The sequence below is a fragment of the Syngnathus scovelli genome, chromosome 11 (assembly GCF_024217435.2).
Source record: "Syngnathus scovelli strain Florida chromosome 11, RoL_Ssco_1.2, whole genome shotgun sequence".
Classification (NCBI taxonomy): domain Eukaryota; kingdom Metazoa; phylum Chordata; class Actinopteri; order Syngnathiformes; family Syngnathidae; genus Syngnathus; species Syngnathus scovelli.
The window spans coordinates 11,054,776-11,074,940 of NC_090857.1; the positions used below are offsets into that span (position 1 = coordinate 11,054,776).

At 41.5% G+C, this 20,165-nt stretch overlaps 1 protein-coding gene and 1 long non-coding RNA gene across 4 annotated transcripts in view; one reads left to right on the forward strand and one right to left on the reverse strand.

Annotated features, from left to right (window-relative positions):
- The window catches only part of LOC125977800 (uncharacterized), a 36,787-nt gene that overhangs the window by 9,432 nt on the left and 7,190 nt on the right, over nt 1-20,165 (reverse strand). For 2 of the 3 annotated variants that reach the window (XR_007484739.1, XR_007484738.1), the window contains exon 2: nt 1,804-1,870. This is a non-coding gene — a long non-coding RNA (uncharacterized lncRNA). Of the gene's footprint in view, nt 1-1,764; nt 1,871-20,165 lie in introns of all 3 variants that reach the window. The other variant, XR_007484737.1, reaches the window with a different exon arrangement.
- On the forward strand, nt 2,884-18,645 carry nckap1l (NCK associated protein 1 like). The gene is made up of 31 exons (XM_049734705.2): nt 2,884-3,061; nt 3,887-3,997; nt 4,081-4,173; nt 4,590-4,646; nt 4,717-4,859; nt 4,928-5,018; nt 5,097-5,234; nt 5,932-5,980; nt 6,075-6,231; nt 6,517-6,573; nt 6,644-6,740; nt 6,907-7,016; nt 7,100-7,232; nt 7,305-7,386; nt 7,818-7,876; nt 8,008-8,153; nt 8,225-8,357; nt 12,091-12,210; nt 12,279-12,418; nt 12,524-12,655; nt 13,294-13,512; nt 13,615-13,745; nt 14,346-14,443; nt 14,904-14,997; nt 15,206-15,288; nt 15,368-15,448; nt 16,150-16,243; nt 16,316-16,432; nt 17,381-17,490; nt 17,981-18,061; nt 18,333-18,645. The coding sequence occupies exons 1-31, from the start codon at nt 2,972-2,974 to the stop codon at nt 18,447-18,449; spliced, it is 3,363 nt and encodes a 1,120-aa protein (XP_049590662.1). The 5' UTR covers nt 2,884-2,971; the 3' UTR covers nt 18,450-18,645.

Genomic DNA, 20,165 nt, shown 5'->3' on the forward strand with positions numbered 1-20,165 from the left:
CCGTTTTTTTCTCATTTCATTGTTTGATACTTATAGCAAAGTGATTTTGACAAATATTTATTGTAATTGCGATATTACTTTTCTATTAGTGTAGGTTAATGTTGACCGACTACAGTGCATTCAAATTTCAGGATTCAATCTGGTTATGTCAATTATTGTATGTGGCTTGACTAACTAGCTGCAATGCCGATATGTTGTGATTTTAAGATTGCAAATACAAATGGTTTGAGACTCTCTGGATTAACATCATTAAATTATTAGAAGTACTATTGTGAAATTTTGTTAATGACTGTAAACACACATCACAAAGCCATTTTGAATACTGCTCTTGTCTGCAGAAAAACAGTGAAAAACTGAAAGTAATCTAGATAAAGGACTGAATGCTTAAAATACTTATCGTTACAAATACAACATGCAGAACCTGATACTTAGGCAATTATTCATGTACTTGTCAGTAATGGAGTCTTGTGAAAAGATTAGCTTCTGTCTTGTAAATATCTCATCTTGCAAGTTTCCTAACATAAAATGAATTCCACGAAGCAGCATAGGTGTTCAGATTTAATGTAAGTGCTGTCGTGACCTGTCAACTGACGTGTAACTCGTCTTCTTCATTGCACTCGTTTGTGAATTTTCCTCTCAGTCGTCTCGTTTTTATGCCGAACGTGTTCCGACTTGCCGTGGAAGAATCTCTTTCAAGTCGTGCTTTTATTTAACCGTTTCATTTCGTAATTACATGGGCTAGCAGTGTAGGTTGTCTTTGCCCTTGGGCCTAATTTTCATACGTTTTCTAATATAACCAATCATAGCTAAGCTTGCGTCACATGAACTATGATTGTTTTTGTTTTACCTGACACCTGAGCATGTGATGTCCATAAAAGTGTTTTTAAAGGTGTTTATTGTACATGGAAAAACAATTAAGTTATCAAATTCATTATAGACAAAATAATCTTTTACTGCTGAAAATGGCTAAATCAGTAAAGTATCCCTTTAGTTATAAGATAGCAGTTAAGCTAGTAGCTGCTAGCCAACTAGCATTGTCATACACATACGCTAATTGGGTGAACAACTCTGACAGATTACACATAACCTTTTATGACTGTCATTTTCTGCTAATTAGGTAATCCGTTTTGTAGAATGTAGTATGTAATTTACATAAAATTTATTGCAATATCAAAGTGCCCAATGTCTGAAACGGATATGCTGATAAGTCTGAAATGTCTGTGCGGGTCTCCCGTCAGCTTATATTGCATTTATTGGACCTGCTCATGTGCTTTGCCGTCACGCTTCAGACATGTGGACGGCAGCCGAGTCTGGAAGCATTTGCCAAATGCTTCCTCTGTCATTAGCATTAGGCTGCTGCCTCCTCCTCTTACTGCAGCACGGCCATTGAATTTTTGCTTTTCTCAAAATGCAATGAATTGTCACATTTTATAAATCAGGCCTTTTTATATAGTCATGTTCATGTGGACAGATAAATATGTGTTTATCTTTATGTCAATGTTGATGCTAAGGAGTTTATATGCTTTATGTTGCCAAGAAAATGCGGAGTAAAATATCACAAATTTAAACTCAATAAATTGACTGTGGAATTATTTTTAAGAATGTAGTTATCAAATTTCCTGTCCATGTCTTATAAAATAATAAATGATAATATCACTCCCGCTTCCCCAAAATCTAAACCCAACTCTTTCAATGTTGACGTTTTTATCTATTTATCCATCTATTTATTCCAATTTATGGTAGGTGATTAAGACTTTTTCTCACTGTCTCCACAACAATGAGGTCAGCTGAGGAGCTTCTTACCGGGCACTCTTTTCCCTGCTCGTGCTCATTCCACCTCATTCCATGTCTTCTCAACATTTCTGAGTTCCTGCCAAAAGGGAAATAATCAACAATATTATTAGTTTTTTGCGGTTAACTCTCATGAAGACAACGAATCCCTGTGAGCTATTTTCCATTCTCCCATTTGCATTTCTCTCAATCTGTTATAAAGCTCACAGAGGTCCTGGCGGGAAAAGTGGAAAGTGACACTCGGATGTCAAGTTAGCTTTGTACTTTTTCTTGTTTATGTGACAAAAGACTGAAGTCACAGTAATTAACCCAATGTGGTAAAAATAGATGTTGACCAGGACTGAACCATATGGCGCCCCCCACTCTTAGAGGAAATTTGCACCTGACAGAGTTGCATTTCTTCCAGTAGGAAGTGCAACAAACCACCAAGGATTTGGTTAAGCTCTGACACTGTTTCTAACATCTTAACAGATGTTTTTTTTTTTTTAAATGTAAATAGCCTAACGAGGAATTAACGCCACACGACCATGCACAATTATGAGGTCATAAAAATAAGTCATTTTATTAGTTGCAAAATCCAGTGTGACATCTTACCCTATTTAGTGAGACAACTTACTCGATGGTGAGGCAATACTATAAGACTGGTTTATCAAAAAAAAAAAAAAAAAAATCATTTGTGTCATTCTCTTAAGACTTACTCTAACTGTTCCTCTAGCAGTTTCTTGAGTCCTCTTAAGTTTGGTATGTTACCCCACCTTGTGGTAGAATTATTTTTTTAAATGCTTTATTTTGATGGATTTCTTGCTTTTTCTGAAGAAAAATTATTTTTAAAATTACTATGAATACTATTATTATTATTGATAACAATAACAATAATAATAATAATAGTAGTAATAATTTTTGTGGGGGTTTTTGTCGACTAATTTTTTCTATTTTACTCGGTTTTATCATTGTATTATGCCATCAGAAAAAAAACATGTAATATTTCTACTCATATCTGTGGATTTATACTTTCATTACATGGATGACTGCAACAATCTCATGTCAACAAGTCCAAACTCCACCCACAACCGCAAGACCCATGTGACCCTGACGCCTCGGGTGCGCTCGCTTGTTTCCGAGGGCCTGCGTACCGGAGGCAAAGGCTCGAGCGGAGTTAACGGTGAAGCTGGGGAGGATTATGGAGAACCATCAGAAACTAGCAGAAAAGCTCACCATCCTGAATGAGAGGGGGAATGGGGTGCTGATACGCATGAACTACATCAAGAAGGTGAGCACACAACTAAAAGAGTCGAACCCAAAGACAAGAAATAGTAAGGAACATTCACAATATATACAGTGATGCACATTAAATAATCAATGTATGATGTCATCTAAAAAGGCACAATATAAATTTACATTTGCACAACGGATCACTAACATGCAGAATCAAGTCAAATTTAAAATGTGTTGAATTTCTATCTAAACATACAAAAAACCATTTTGTGATGCTTCTTGTCTTGAGCGTACTTCCTGTCTTTCCCACTGCTCTCAACCAAAGAGGAAGTGCAACCAGGAAGTGGTCTGAGCTGTCAGTCTTATCACCAGGTTCAGTTTGTCTAAAACTGTCAAAATATTGCAGAAATGAGATCCATCCATTTTGCCCATTTTAGTCTGAGTTCAGAGATGCGCCCTGGACTGATTGCCAGTTAATTGCGGAGTACAAATATGCAAGCAACTATTGACAGGGGAGCTGGGGTCGAGGTCAGATAGAAAAGTGGGCCAGAAGTTCTAACCACTGCCCAGTAATGACATTAAATATTCATGCAAATTTGATATGTTTTTTGAGGAAATTATTCATATTCATTATATTCAGCTTCCACTTTTACATTTGAACCCTCCTATTACCCTTTTTAGGAAGCTTGAAGACATGCGAAGGAACAGGAAGTTGTTTTGTGGGGCAATATTGTCACCTAGTGGTGGTTAACAAACATTACTGGGATTAATTAAACATCATTAAAACGTTGTTATTATATATATAAATATATATATATAAAATTAGTTTTATGTCTTTATTTAATATTATATATAATATTTTTTTTCATCTGTGGTGAAGATCTGTGCAGATGTCAAGCTGCGGCCATCCATCCTTACAGACAAGACCATGGAGCCGGCTATTAAATATATCTCCAAGAAATTCCCTAACATTGACTTTCGGGGAACCGTTGTGAGTAGTCCACAGTTGTCTTTTCTAATTGTGACACTACTACATTATGATGCGCATAAGCAAATATCATTTTCTCATCATAGCAAAGTCTGACCAGCATCCAGCGACAAAAGTCTGAAGTGATGGAAGCCACATCAAGCTACTACGACTCTTTTCTGGATGTCATAGAGTTCAGGGTAATTGCAAATAAATTCTCCAATTTAAACCAATAAGATTTATTTAAAATGCCTTACGCCAATATGTTTTTATTACCATCTCTCAGTTTCCTCCCATATAATCTTTACAGGAGAATAATTTGCATATAGAGTGGTTTAGTGTGACAGAAAAAAGTTCATTTCTAAATTTGCTTGGGATTTACTCAGGTGTACTTTGCAACAATTTGCATGATGGAGGTCGAGGCATTTCTGATGATAACTCGATCCTGGTGATGGATTCATGCAATTGCTTTCTGGGTGATGAAATCATCTGTGTGGCTAAGACGTTGTGCGTAGGAAGTCAGTGACAACTGATGCGTGTGTTATTGCTTTGTTGGTAACTAGAGGCCTCCGTGTTGGTTTTAATCAAATTCTTCCCTAATATTTGTCTGAATCAGGACCATGTCTACGAGTTACTGAACACCATTGATGCCAGCCAGTGCTTCTTCGACATTGTGAGTACAATTATTGGCCACAACTGAGTCGATCGAGGAAGAACACTGACAGATTGGTTGAAATTTCCAGGCCATAAATTTTGATTTCACCAAGAGCTACCTGGATCTGATCATCACGTACACTTCGGTTATCATCACACTTGCACGCATCGACGAGAAGAAGGCTTTTGTGGGTATGTTCAACTGTGCTCATGAGATGAGCAAAGGAAGTAGGTGAGACAATCTGACTTTATCTTCAATCTAAAATGGCTTCTTCTCACATGTCTCATTGCATCCCACAGTGACCCCTCATACCCGCGGCTCAGCCAAATGTTTGTGGAGTACGAGCATCCCTGGAAGAAGCTCACGGAAGAGTTTGGCCCTCATACTAAGGTTTCAGTCATTATTTTTGATTGTATAATTTTATATTTTTTTTTAGAAGTTGGTCATTTGTCTCATCTGTGTCTCTAGTCTGTGACGACTGCTCTACTGTCTCTGATGATGATCTACCCGCGGAGGAACCTGCCAGTGGAAAAGTGGCGGAGCGCCCAGCTGCTCAGCCTGCTCAATGCTCCGGCCACCATGTTGGACCCGGCCTGCTGTGACACTGTAAGTCTGTCACCGAGAATTGATCGAAGGAAGGAAGGAAGGAAGGAAGGAAGGAAGGAAGGAAGGAAGGAAGGAAGGAAGGAAGGAAGGAAGGAAGGAAGGAAGGAAGGAAGGAAGGAAGGAAGGAAGGAAGGAAGGAAGGAAGGTGCATACAAATAATTAGCATAGAAAATAACATTTGCTTAGGGGAGGGCTGCTGATATCCCTTTATTTATTTTTATTTTTTTTTTTCAAAAAATGAAAAATTCACAGTAACCTTAAGTGAGTAGAAACAGTTTTCCCAGTTATACGCCTTACACATGCATTTCTCTCTACTGTCAATCAGGCTTGAATTGTCCACTTGACTTCCATCTATGGCTATGGGCAAGTCTCGTCCTTTACACATCATTAAATCTTGTTTTTCTGCTACTGTCGTATTTAGGTGATGTTTTTGCTGCTCTCTCACATAATAACTATTTGTCTGCATGGAGCTCCGGGCAGCTCTTTATCCTTAGAAAAAAAATACCACAACAAAACACAATATCTGTCGAAGAGAATGTGTGCAAAAGTCACTTTTGGGGTCTAACTACCCCAGGGTGAATTGAATAGCAAGTTGGCTGGATAACCTGCCTTTGTATGCACGCTACATTGCACAGAATCCTGTCGAAATATGTCATTGTTGGAATTTATTAAGCCTGATGCCCCCTCCCTCTTACAGATGGCATGTGAATATCTGTCTTTGGAAGTAATGGAGCGCTGGATCATCAGTAAGTGCTCATCCCACTAAAATTAACGTCATTTTCTTGGTACATAGAAAAAGACAGTGATATTGATTTAAACGCGCCACTTTTTGTCACCCAGTTGGCTTCCTGTTGTGCCACAGCAGTCTGAACAGCAACCAGTCCTCCCAGGAGCTGTGGAAAATGGCTCTGCGGAGCGGCCTGTACGTCACCATCACCAGAGATGAGCTGCTCAGCATACATAAAGTCTCAGAGGACCTCTTTGACAGCATCAAAGGGTATGGAAGCTCCCCTTGGGCGCATATATAACAACCATCTTCTTCTATACTCGCTGCGGATAAAATGAATTAATCTCTACTGCTTCAGTGGATGTAGTCCTCAAATGTGAAGGCGCAAGAGAGCGCTTGTATTCTTATTAAAACGTTACATATGTTGTTTTGTTAGGAAGTTGGAACGGATTAATATCATTTGTATTCATTTCTATAGGAAAAGATAATTTGAAATAAGGACTACTGTATAGTGAATCCTGCAGGGCTCTATCATATGATTGTCATCTTGATCAGATACGGCAAGCGTGTTGCAGACATCAAGGAGTGCCGTGATCACGCCTTAGCCAACAGGTAGAACTCTTGATGTTTTGGGTCAGTCATGGAAAAAAATGGATGGTGACCTTAAAAGTGTTACTGACAGTGGGGCTCTGCATCGTGAGAGAAGACACTTTCTCCGAGGAGCCTTCAAGGAGTTGGTAACAGTTTTGGAGGATGAACCAGGACTGCTGGGACCAAAGGTAAGACACAACTGAACAAAAGCTCAGTTTTTGGAGCAATCATTCCAAAATATATCAGAATATAACAGTGTCTGAATAAAGTTAAAAGTTAGATTTTTCAAGGAATTTCAATCAGATGGAGATTTCAGAAACCAACAAGATATCCTAATATTTTGTCCCCCCGAAGGCTCTGTTTGTCTTCATGGCCCTGTCCTTCTCCCGTGATGAGGTCCAATGGCTCGTGCGACACTCTGAGAACATGCCGAAAATAAAAACACCCGAGGACTATATTGACAAGTAGGTAGCTGCTCCCAAATCATTTCAAGAGGATTTGAGTTGTAGAGATGTTTCACATGAAAAACCATGCTATGTCTTTCAAGTCAGATGGCAGAGTTGCTCTTCCACATGGAGAAACTGAAAGGCCTTATAAGAAAGTACCACTATGTTGTGCAGCGTTACCACATCCAGTACCTGGCTCAGTTTGACGCCTTGGTTCTCAATGACACAATACAAGTAAACAAACATGCAAGTCTCCTCAGTGCTTGGGCTGCAACCGTCTCTAACGTCCGTCCGTGTCCTCCACAGAACATGCACGTGTGTCCAGAAGAGGAATCTGTTCTGTTGAGTTCTTTTGTTTCAACTCTTTCTGTACTCTCAGTGAAACAAGGTAATTACAGCCAATGTTTTGGATCAAATAAAAATTTTTGATGGTGTTTTAAATTCTAGGCAAAACAACAGCAGACTAATAGGATTTGAAGAAACAAACACAAGGGGGCGCTATATCGCCGTTCAAACACCAATGATTGACATGACAAGGATTACGCAATAGAAATATTGGCAATATTTTTAATTATAATTATTATTAATAATAATAATTGGAGCATTTGTGAGTGAATGGAGCTAACATCATTATCTAACCATCGCTACTTTTCATGACATTTGTTTTTAGTTTTTTTTTATATTAGAAATATGTGCCTTGAAGATGATAACGCTGAAACACTGTGCTGAATAACTTAATGTAATTCCTCTTGCCGTTGCATTTGGCAGAGGTTGGAAGGCTGCACTTCCCTTTGACGCTTTTCATTTGTGTGTTTGCAGTGGAGAATAAAGAGGAGTTTGATTTCAGGGCTGTCAGATTGGACTGGCTGAGATTGCAGGTATGTACACATATAATGTTTCTCTAAGGAAACGTGCTGTACGGAACATATTTTATTGACTGGCTTACGAAATGACTGAGAATATTTACTTATCATCTTGGAATTAAAATATTCAATGTCTTGTGTGGTAGGCCTACACCAGCGTGAACAAGGCCCCTCTGCTGATCAAGGACTACCCAGACTTGGCCAAGGTGATGAACATGATCCAGTTCCACACCAAAATGGTGGACGCAACAGAAGAACTCCTGCAGGAAACGTCGGATGTCTCAATTCTCTGGTCAGCACTTGTCTTTTTTAATCACTTGTTTGTTTTTCTACGCTGACTTTGAGCATTTCTTTGTTGAATAGTTTCTACCCGCGACTGTTTGAGAAGATGTTTCGCCAGAGCAGCGAAGAGATGACGATGACGCGATACCTCATGGCCTTCCCAAATGTCTGCTCCAATTTCCACTGGGCTGGTCATCCTCTGTGCCCTGAAGAGGTCAGTGTTAATTAATTATATATATATATATATATATATATATATATATATATAAAAAAAAAAAACTTTTCCTCACCCCCCGTGGGTGGTCTCTTTTTCCCTTCAAGCTCGGGTCCTCTACCAGAGGCCTGGGAGCTTGAGGGTTCTACGCAGTATCTTTGCTGTTCCTAGTACTGCACTTTTCTGGACTGAGATGTCAGATGTTTTTCCTGGGATCTGTTTCAGCCACTCCTCCAGTTTGGGGGTTACTGCCCCTAGTGCTCCAATGACCACAGGTACCACTGAAGTCTTAACTCTCCAGGTCTTCTCCAGCTCTTCTCTGAGCCCTTGATATTTCTCAAGTTTCTCATGTTCCTTTTTCCTAATGTTACCATCATTTGGGATGGCTATGTCAACCACAACGGCTTTCCTCTGCTCTTTGTCCACCACCACAATGTCCGGTTGGTTCGCCATTACCATTCTGTCTGTCTGGATCTGGAAGTCCCAGAGGATCTTGGCTTGGTCATTCTCTACCACCTTTGGAGGTGTTTCCCACTTGGATCTTGGGACTTCCAGTCCATACTCTGCACAGATGTTCCTGTACACTATTCCAGCTACTTGGTTATGGCGCTCCATGTATGCTTTACCTGCCAGCATCTTACACCCTGCAGTTATGTGCTGGATTGTCTCAGGACCTTCTTTGCACAATCTACACCTGGGGTCTTGTCTGGTGTGGTAGATTTGGGCCTCTATTGCTCTGGTGCTCAAGGCCTGTTCTTGTGCAGCCAGGATCAGTGCCTCTGTGCTGTCCTTCAGACCAGCTCTTTCTAGCCATTGGTAGGATTTCTGGATATCAGCTACTTCAGCTATGTTTCGGTGGTACATCCCATGTAGGGGCTTGTCCTCCCATGATGGTCCCTCCAGCACCTCATCTTCCTTTGATGCCCATTGTCTGAGACATTCACTGAGCACGTCATCCGTTGGGGCCTTATCCCTGATGTACTTATGGATCTTGGATGTTTCATCTTGGATCGTGGCTCTCACGCTCGCCAGTCCTCGGCCTCCTTCTTTACGGCTAGTGTACAGTCTCAGGGTGCTGGACTTGGGATGGAACCCTCCATGCATGGTTAGGAGCTTCCGTGTCTTGATATCTGTGGTCTGTATATCTTCCTTTGGCCACCGTATGATTCCTGCAGGGTACCTGATTACTGGTAGGGCGTAGCTGTTAATGGCTAGGGACTTGTTCTTGCCATTGAGCTGACTTCTTAGGACTTGCCTTACTCGATGGAGGTATTTGGCTGTGGCTGCTTTCCTTGTTTCCTCGTCAAGGTTGCCATTTGCCTGTGGAATTCCAAGGTATTTGTAGCTGTCCTCAATGTCTGCTATTGTTCCTTCTGGGAGTGAGACCCCCTCTGTGTGGATTACCTTTCCTCTTTTAGTCACCATGCGGCCACATTTCTCAAGTCCGAATGACATTCCGATGTCAGAGCTGTAAATCCTGGTAGTGTGGATCAGGGAGTCAATGTCCCGCTCATTCTTAGCGTACAGCTTTATGTCATCCATGTAGAGGAGGTGGCTGATGGTGGCCCCATTCCTGAGTTGGTATCCATAGCCCGTCTTGTTGATTATTTGGCTGAGGGGGTTCAGTCCTATACAGAACAGCATTGGGGACAGAGCGTCTCCTTGGTATATACCACATTTGATGGTCACGTGTGCAAGTGGCTTGCCATTGGCTTCAAGTGTGGTTTTCCACTGTTTCATCGAGTTGGCGATGAAGGTTCTCAGAGTCCCATTGATGTTGTACAGCCTCAAGCATTCAGTGATCCAAGTATGTGGCATTGAGTCATATGCTTTCTTGTAATCAATCCAGGCAGTGCTCAGGTTGGTACGTCTAGTTCTGCAGTCTTGAGTGACTGTTCTATCCACCAGGAGTTGATGTTTTGCTCCTCTGGTATTTTTACCAATCCCTTTCTGAGCAGTGCTCATGTATTGATCCATGTGCCTGCTGATCTTATCTGATATTATGCCCGACATCAGCTTCCATGTTGTGGAGAGGCAGGTGATTGGCCGGTAGTTGGATGGGACTGTACCCTTTGATGGATCCTTCTGGATCAGGATCGTACGCCCTTGGGTTAGCCATCCAGGGTGAGTCCCATCCCTTAGCAGCTGGTTCATTTGTGCTGCCAGGCGCTCATGGAGAGTTGTAAGTTTCTTGAGCCAGTAGCTGTGGATCATGTCAGGGCCTGGTGCTGTCCAGTTTTTCATTCCTGAGACTCTTCTCTGGATGTCTGCCACTGTGATGGTTACTGGGTTCTGTTCAGGGAGCTTGCTGTGGTCCTTTCTCAGAGCCACCAGCCACTGTGCATCCTTCTTATGTGATGCCTCCCGCTCCCATATATCCTTCCAGTACTGTTCAGTTTCCAGCCTTGGTGGGTCTGCTCTGCTATTATTCCCCTGCCACTGAGCGTACACTTTCGCTGGTTGTGTTGTGAACAACCTGTTTATTCGTCTGGCTTCATTCTCTCTTGTGTACCTCTTTAGGCGGCTGGCCAAGGCTTGGAGTCTTTGTTTGGCAGTTTCGAGTGCTTCAGGTATGGGCATATGGCTGTATTTCTTGGGAACTTGCTTTTTCATTGCACCTTTCTGGGCCTCTGTCATTTGGCTCACTTCTCTCCGTGCTATCTTGATTTTGGCCTCCAGCCTTCTCTTCCATGGTGGGCACTGTTGTGGTCGCATATGGTCATTCTTCTTGTAGCCAAGCATTTCTAGGATCACTGCTGCTGAGGTGTATATCAGCTCATTGGTTTCAGTGATGGTAGCCGTAGGAATTGTTGTCAATGCTGCATTCACATCTTCTAGGAGACTTTCTGAGGGTACTTCACTTAGCCTCTGCAGTGTGTATCTAGGTTCCCGAGCATTCATTCTCACCGTGATCTTGTTCTTCAGGTCAGTTGCTGCCTCGTTCAGCTTGATTGTGCTTATTGGGGTTTCGTACCCAACCTCTGGGCTTTTACATGGATTTAACTTGTCTTTGACCTGGTGCTCTGGTTGGCCTTCGCTATGGCATTTGTGTTGTATCTCATCAATCTCGAGGTGTGATAGCAGGTGCCGTTTATGGATATTGGAACATTGAGCTACTAGTTGCTTGGCCGATAGTGTTGACTGTGGGTATTGAAGTTGCCATTGTTCCCGCATTCTCCGCATGTAACCCCTCTCGCTCGGGTTGCTGGAGTAGTAGCATTCCAACAGATCCTTATTCTCGCATCTCGCCCATTTGTGTCTTGTTCCAGTAGCCCATTTTTCATCAGGGTGCTCTGGTTCCCCAGCACCTGACGCAGACCTTGTTTGTCCGGGCGACGTCTGAGCCGGCATGTCTTTCGTTTCTTGTACTCTCATTATCTCTGAGGTAGGCGGTATCGTTAAGGGTCTTGCCTAAGGACCCACACTGACTGTTGGTAAGGTAATCGCTCATTGCTCATATTGTGCCCCTGCCGGGAATCGAACCCGGGTCTTCCGTTTGTAAGTCATGTCACTTACTGATTGAGCTAGTCAGCCGTATATAGCTAGTCAGCCGTATATAAAATCCAAAGTCTCCAGAACCATGATATATATATATATATATATATATATATATATATATATATATATATATATATATATATATATATATATATATATATATATATTTTTTTTTTTTTTTCGGTCTTACTGGAAAAAAAATATTGCAACTATGCTGTTTTTTTTGTTTGCCCAGGAGGAGGCGATAGAGAAAAGGAGTATCCGCTTGTGTGTGACCTTCTTGGAGCAGGTCGCCAAGCAAACCAGCAATACCATACTGGAGATATGTGCCGAGCAGTACAACCTCAATGAAAAGGTCAAAGTCCAGCACACATTGCTGCTTTACTTAATACAAATAATAAATATGAACCCCACACCCTCTAGTTGCAACCCAAACACAGTTGTGAAGCCATCAGTGCAGCTCGCTACAGGCAGCAAAAGAAAGCCACGCCCAAGAAAAGAGAAGTCCAGAAAGCAAAACCAGGAGCTGAAAGCCTAAGAAAGGACCGCACCATAACAACCAAGTCAGATCTTTTCTTGACCAGCTCCATTTTATGACATTTTCTTCCCAAAGTTGTTCTACCACATTGTCCCTAAACACTTGCATCCTCTCTTTTCGTCTCCCCTAGCATGGACAAAATGCATTTGATGCTAAGCGAGATTTGCTCCACCTACAGCCTGTGCAGCAACATGATGCTGCACGAGCACGTCGTCGTTCCCACCGAGTTCCTCTCTTCACATCTGGAGGCACGCTTCTCCGAGTAGGACAACTGGGAAAGGGGGGCACTGAAAGTTTGCCTTAAGTGCCCCTTAGTGAATTTGAATGGGATTTTATATGTCCTGTTTAAGTATCTCTCTGCAACCACTTGCAGGGAATCAGTCAAGTCACTGCTTTGCTCTGCGTCATTTCAGTGCTGAATGTTATTTAGATTAGGGCCTGGCACCCGGGCAACATAAGGTTTTTCATGTGCACGCGCTCTCTGCTTAATCTCCCTCCTTTGAGCTGATGATTATCTCCCCCGTCACCCTAAAATTAGCATCCTCGAGTAACACAACTCTCACTGTAAAAAAAACAAAAAACAAAACAATCTAGGCCGGGCAAGAAGAGAAAGTCATAAGAGAGTAAAGAGAAAAAAGTAACTGTACTATGAGAATAAAGATGGAAGCAAAATCTAGCAAGAACAAAGTGAAAATATGTTGAGGAATTAGTTGTTGGTTAATTTTACCAGGGGGAAAAAAAAATTCTGATTTTTATCTGAATAAAATCCAAATCGATTTGCTTAAAAAATCCCCAAAAAATCTAGAAAGAAAATTAACCTTTTTTTTAATAATTCATTTCTTAGGTCAAATAAGTGACCTCAACGAGAGGTCAGTGACATGCATTCAATGTATTTTCCAGGATCATTGTACGAATGGCCAATTACAACCAGAGCACTCAGAAGATCACCCGACCCACGGAGCTCCTGGCGGGAGTGACGGCGTACGCCAGCAGCCTCCAGACCCTCCCCAATTACATCAACATGGACGTGGCGCGGCTGCTGAAGAACGTCCTGCTGCAGCAGACGCAGCCTCTCGACTCCCGAGGGAAGCCCACGCTCACCAACCTCTACACCAACTGGTACGTCCAAACGTGACCAATTAAGCACACCCTCTTCAAACTTTTTTTCTCAAGACTTTATAAAATGGAAGTCATTCTCCCAGATGGTTCTTCATGTTGCAGGTACCTGGAAAGTCTGCTACGCCTGGCCAGCAACTCACTGATTGTGCACTGTCCGACCAGGCAATGCTTTGTCAATCAAACAACTGACAACGATCCCGCCTTCCGAGCAGAAGAGTTCACGGACATATCAGGTTAGCCTTGCAATGTGCAAATCTATCATCATGTATGACGAATGGCACAATGAAATAAGAAATAAATAAAATGCACACAGATAATTTATACTACATATCCGAATTAACACATTCAAAATACAAACATACTCTAAAAAAGTGTGTATTACAATTTAAATCTTAAATAGCCTTCCATACACTATAATCTCATTTAAACTTATTTATTTATCAGAAACTTTCAACACCCACATAATTATGTAATAGAGACAATGGTGAGGGGAATCGTGATTTACTGGGGATTATTAAAAAGTCAGTTTTAAAGATTAAGAACTGTTCACCCACTAAGTAACCACCTACTAACTCCATAATGGTTATATGCTCTCCCACTCCATTTTTGCAGAACTCATCCAAGCCGCCACACTCGCACAAATGTGCACACACGCACACACATAGAACACACTCCTCCTCACGATGTGTATATTTAAGTGCTTACAGTACCTACATCGAGTGAGTCATTGGCACATGAACCACCTCCTCCAATGTTAAACACACACAAAAGTCATTTTGGGGTCATTGGTGGGTCGTGATGTGAATGTGATATCAGGATGATGTTGTGAACAGAGCTGCGAGCGCTGGCCGAGCTACTGGGAACATACGGCCTCAAGTTCCTGAGCGACAACCTCATGTGGCACGTCACCTCACAAGTCAGCGAGCTCAAGGTACCAAAATGGAATTGCAGTAATTCATAACACTGGAAACACCAACACCGTTCTCATACCTCCAAAATCATCACTTTTTAAGAGACACCAAAAACGGCATATTTATTCACCCAGTGTGAAAACAAATATTACATTTACCGAATTATGACAAATAAGATCTTTTCTGGTAGCATTTTTTTTTTTTTTTAAATATAGAGAATAAAATTCCCTGAAATATTGGAAAATACTCAAAAGAATCTGGCTTGTTACCTTGGGAGTCCAAGTACATTTCAGGGTGAGGGGGATAGTGGCCCCTTCAGCCCCCCCCCTCTAGCTCCGCCAGCAGTGCAAAGTAGTTATACAACAACCACAGTGGTGCAAATAATTTGCATCAGTTTGTCTATCATAATAATCATCAAAATTTGAATAGGAATAACAGCTATTTGTATAATATGACAATCCCTGTGACTACGATAATTAGAAACTGGTGGTGGAGAACATGGACGTCCTGGTGCAGATGAGGAACAATTCTGATAAGGCGGAGGAGATGGCCAATCTCAAGAGGAGGCTGACAGGTGAGCGATTTGGTGGAGCAAAAGTATTGGGACACCATCGCCGTGACACTGTCTCAAAAACACAACTTTTAACTTGGAAATGAGCTTGGGAAGAACCTTGGGGAACGAGTCACATGCTACTTCACCAAGAAGTTATTATTGGTTCACATGGTACATTCCCATTACAAGACGCAAGGATGTTTGCCAATGTGTGTTCAAATCCCACCAGGTGGTGAAAACCTGCTGAAGAGGATGACCATCATCGGAATGATCCTGTCCTTCAAAGCCATGGTGCAGGACTGTCTCAAAGAGGTGACGCTTTACAAGATGTTGAAAAGCATTTCATATTATTTGGTTAATTTGACTTTTTTCTACTTACACTTCATCACAGGTGATGCAGAACCATTGCCCTTTCTTGATGGGGCCCATTGAATGCTTGAAGGACTGCGTTTCTCCTGACACGGACATCAAGGTATCAACACTTATCGCTGTGTCTTTACACGAGAGCCTACGACGATTTTCTTTTTTCGGTGTGTTTGTTCAAATGACTCAACAGTGTGGACATTGTGGAAGAGGAACAACAAATGTGTGCCCGCCGATACCGGCCAAATTAAATTCTTTATCTCCCGACGGGGAGCTCTTATGTGAACATGACACGCCAATGCCCACGGCCCCCCTTTTGCTTACGTCTGGCCCCTGAGTGAGGCATGACAGCCGTGCCACAGCTCAGACCAGGATAACCCCAAAGACGTCAGCAAAACCCCCACCCCTCCTCGTTCCACCACCCTCCTCCAGCCGTGAGAGAGCCCACATCAGTGGAAACACCATATGTCAGTGCAAGTAGGGCAATACCAACCTTCACCCTTAAGTTTGCTTTCATTAAACTCATTTGTGTCTACTTGTTTGCATCAGTACGAAAAAAAAATCGAGTAGTCTCACTTCGAGGGATTCCAATCGCAAGATGAGCAAAATGTGAAAAATTGCTTGCAACTTTTTTCTCCCCTCCCTCCAAAAATATCAACTATATTTAAAATAAACCTCTCACTTTAACCGCGTAAAATTCCAATTTTTGTAGTTTACTAATAGTATGACATCATATTCATGAAAATACTAAACAAATGAAAGACCATATACTCAAGGCACCCATATCAATCACTATTAATGTATTTCCAGGTGACACTTAGCGTTTTCGAATTGGCCTCCGCTGCAGGAATGAGCTGCGATGTCGACCCGGCGCTCGTGTCAGCTATCAGAAGCATGCAGACAGGTGACCATAAAAAGTAGTAGTAGTGATGCCGCAAATTTGTTTTCACTCATGAATCTTTTTTAAAAAATACAGATAACATGTCCATCGAAGAGGAGTACAAGCTGTCGTGCTTGCTGCTGGTCTTCATTGCAGTGTCCCTGCCAAGCTTGGCCCTGGACCCCAACTCTTGCTACAGCCGAGATCATGGAGGTGCGCATTTGTTATATTCAATGGCAACACTCTGACAAGATCAAGTGTTTGCACAACCCTCAACTCGACATTCATCAACCATCAGGAACATTCAGTAGGTTCACCTGCAGGATCACAGCTCAGCCAGGAATCAAAAGCGCAACGGCTGATTCATTCATCATAAAAAGCTACGTTTCATTTCAATAATATGCAATCCAGAAAAGAGGAGAGCGGTGCTCATCGCAACTGTGATGTCATTTTCAGTCAAATGGAAGTAACAAAATGGCCGCCCCCTGTGATGGATAAAAATTCTTTGTGAATTCTGCTACTTAATTCATATTCCACAAATGCAATATTGATCAGAATACCGTGTTTAGAGTAGTGGGGCTGCACTGAATTTTTGTTGTAAAATATTAACCTCCACCTTAATATGAATTCATTTTTTCTTTCAAAATTTCTTAGTTCGAATTTTGATACTTGCTCCACTGGCTCACTGCTTTGCGTGTACCAAATATTGTGTCCTGGAGTATGAGTGTAAACAAGGCACCTCACCCTGAGAACAGCATGCGTGTCATACTTTCCATTCTCAAGTATGTCTGCGCCTAACGAGCAACACATGTTTTGCGTCCAGACTTTTGTGTTTACTGACGTGCATCGATACAGTCACTGATGCTGGTGTGTTGTGACCCCAAACGATCTGCCACAGAACCCACGTTTATGGTGCTATCAAAGTGTGCCGCATTATTTACTTTGCCTCCACTTTCCATTGGTGAGATCCAAAAGCCATCGAGCAGGCAGGAAATGTGCCGGCATGCTTCCTCTTAAACTTAAGTGATGGTTTACAGACTAATGCTAATTGGCGGGCTGCAAAACATCCTCTTTTGAGTTCCGCTTACTGTACGTCATGCACTTTGCAGTCACATGCTCCCTTTTGTGTTGTGTTATTTACTGCATTCTTGTTTCCAACAGGCCACAACAACAACATCCACTGTTTGGCGCAGGCCATCAACCACGTGGCGGCCGCCATGTTGACGGTGCAGAACAAGAACATAGAGCAGCATCTCAAAGAGTTTCTCCTGGTCGGTGCTCCTAAAAACCTTTCCATGTCTTTTTATTTCCATATGAAATCAAAGTTGCTTTTGGAACCAATCACAAGTTATCCAGATGGAAAATCTGTGAAATTGCAAAAATTGCAACCGGTATAATGATGATGGGTGAGGTGGAGGCTATCAACAAAAATCTTAGAAACCTCAGACATTTTGTGGCTGATCAATCAAAATCAAATGAGAATCAAAATCTGGAGTAATCTTGCTTTGACAAGGCCACAAAAATTTCATCTGTTTTAAGATGATTGGGTCAGAACAGATAAGAAAACTAACATGCCGCCATTTTGCAGCTGATTGATTATTCAAAAATCAACTGAGCTTGTGCGTTGACTCACTGTAAAATGCTATCTTACGTGGACGAGAGAAAATATCAGCCATTTTGCGGCTGCTCATTTGCAACCAATAGGTAAATGAACAACTTTTAGTGCTTGACTGTTTACGTTTCTTTCCTGTCCACATACAGCTAGCGTCCTCTGCCCTGCTTCAGATGGGACAAAATGTGGAGAGCAAAAACAGAGAGTCCATCTACCTTCTGCTGCACATGGTAAACTCACAATCCATAACTCTAATCCAACAATTAATGTTTTAAATTACATGTCATTACTGATTAGGTCGTTTTTTTTTTTTAAATTTAATTAAGCTAGAGTGCGAAAATGTTCAGACCGTCGGTACCATATAAAGTACGTCCACGATTTTTGATATTTCAATCATATATATATATAAAAAGGACTGAATCGAGCAATCCAGCATGTTGGGAATTTGGCTAATCCTAGTTGATGTCCTAAAACCTTTGATGCATCTCCTGTATTATTTAGATTGTGGAGGAGTCTGCGTTCTTGAGCCAAGACATGATGGAGCGCTGCTTCCCGTACGTTCTGCTCCGGAATGCCTACAGAGAAGTGTACAAGCCCATCATCATCACCCTTGGGTGAAAACATACCGACATTCACTGTAACAAAAAAAAACAAAAAAATTAAATGACCTTAAAAGATTTATGATGATGTTCACCTTTTTGCAAAATGTCCTTACTAAATCCTCCGGTGGAGCTGCACTTTTCAGAATGGAAAGTCGTTGATGCCCGTGTGTATTATTCTTTCAAACTTTCCATGAATAAAGATCTTAATTATATTTAGTTTGTTTTTCTTTTCTTGGGCCGCGAGTCAACATGTGTTCCTCATCTGTTTCCAGCCGTCCTACCGCCTACTTCATCTACCCAATTTCAACACGCTAAAATGACTTGAAGATCATTACAGAAACTGTAAACAGTAAATAGTACTATTTACGTTTATATTTTATAAAACGTAAAAATAAATCCAATTGTATGCAATTTTTAATAAATGTACCAGATTGTGCACTGATCTTATGACTTCATCCTCCATGGGGGCCATATTTTACACGAGGGGAAACAATTACGCAGTGGATCTGTGCAATGAATGCAGATAGGCGCATCCTTGACACACAAGCGCTCCCACGAGGTGCCCAAAATAGCACCATTTGCTTGAGAAATAAAAAAAGAGGGCAATGACAAAACTTGACTTCTGACCAATTGCTCAAAACTGGTATTGGTATGCTTCCATAAAAAAAACATTATTATGAGTGTTACTATGTGCTATTTTGTAAGTTCAAATAATTTTCGATTGCATTGCAAGTATGACGGCAGTATTTTATTTTTTGTGTGTGTCTTGCATGCAATTGGACTATTACTACAGGTTCACAGTGTGTTCCTGTCCCAAGACACTTAAACGAGTTAATGGTGGAAACTCTGGTCCTGATATACAGACTCTCTACTGATTGTGTTGGTGACGCAAAGCCTCTCCTGCTGACTTGTGAACCTCTGAGGAGTCCACAGGCAAGCAAATTGTGTTCACACACACACACACACACACACACACACAGTCACGCACTGCCTTTCTCACACACGCACATGATGTGCATACACAGAGGAAAAGGCATGAAGTACGTGTGAGCGTAAACACAGAGCAGCGCAGGCTTACTAATATAAACCACGGCAATGTATACACACGTGCTGGATTTACAGGAAGGCAAAGAGACTTATGTTCATTTTGGGGGGGGTCTTGGTAACACACACACACACGCAAACTAATTCCAGAGGTCATGACACACCCACGCAAGATATGCAGAAGACAGCCTGATAAACATCTGATTGTTGCGACATGGAGGACCGCATTGGGCCGGTAATGCTGACTTTGATTTTTCCCTTTTCTCTCTCGTCATACTATATTATATTAAAAAAAATATATATATATAATATATGCATGACATTTGTTAGTCATCCAATTGGAGAGCACCCAATTAGCTAATTAACATGCTAATTATACATATGGTGTAAAAAAAAAGTAACATTTTGTTTCTCGCATTTGATAAGGCAATCTAGAGGATGTGCTAATAATATGCTAACTACGTTAACTACGTATACGATGTGAATACGCTGATGCTAATGTGCTAAAAATGAAGGAAAAGTCTACGTATACTCAGCCTTAAATATTTCCTATTATTGGTCCTGACCATTTTCTGAAGGCTATTAGAAACATCCAATGATCAGAGGGGTGGGAAAATGCTCAAATTTGGCAGAAGTATCAGTATGCAAGTAGCGTGCTTTAGCCAAATATGTCAACCACCTGCATCTG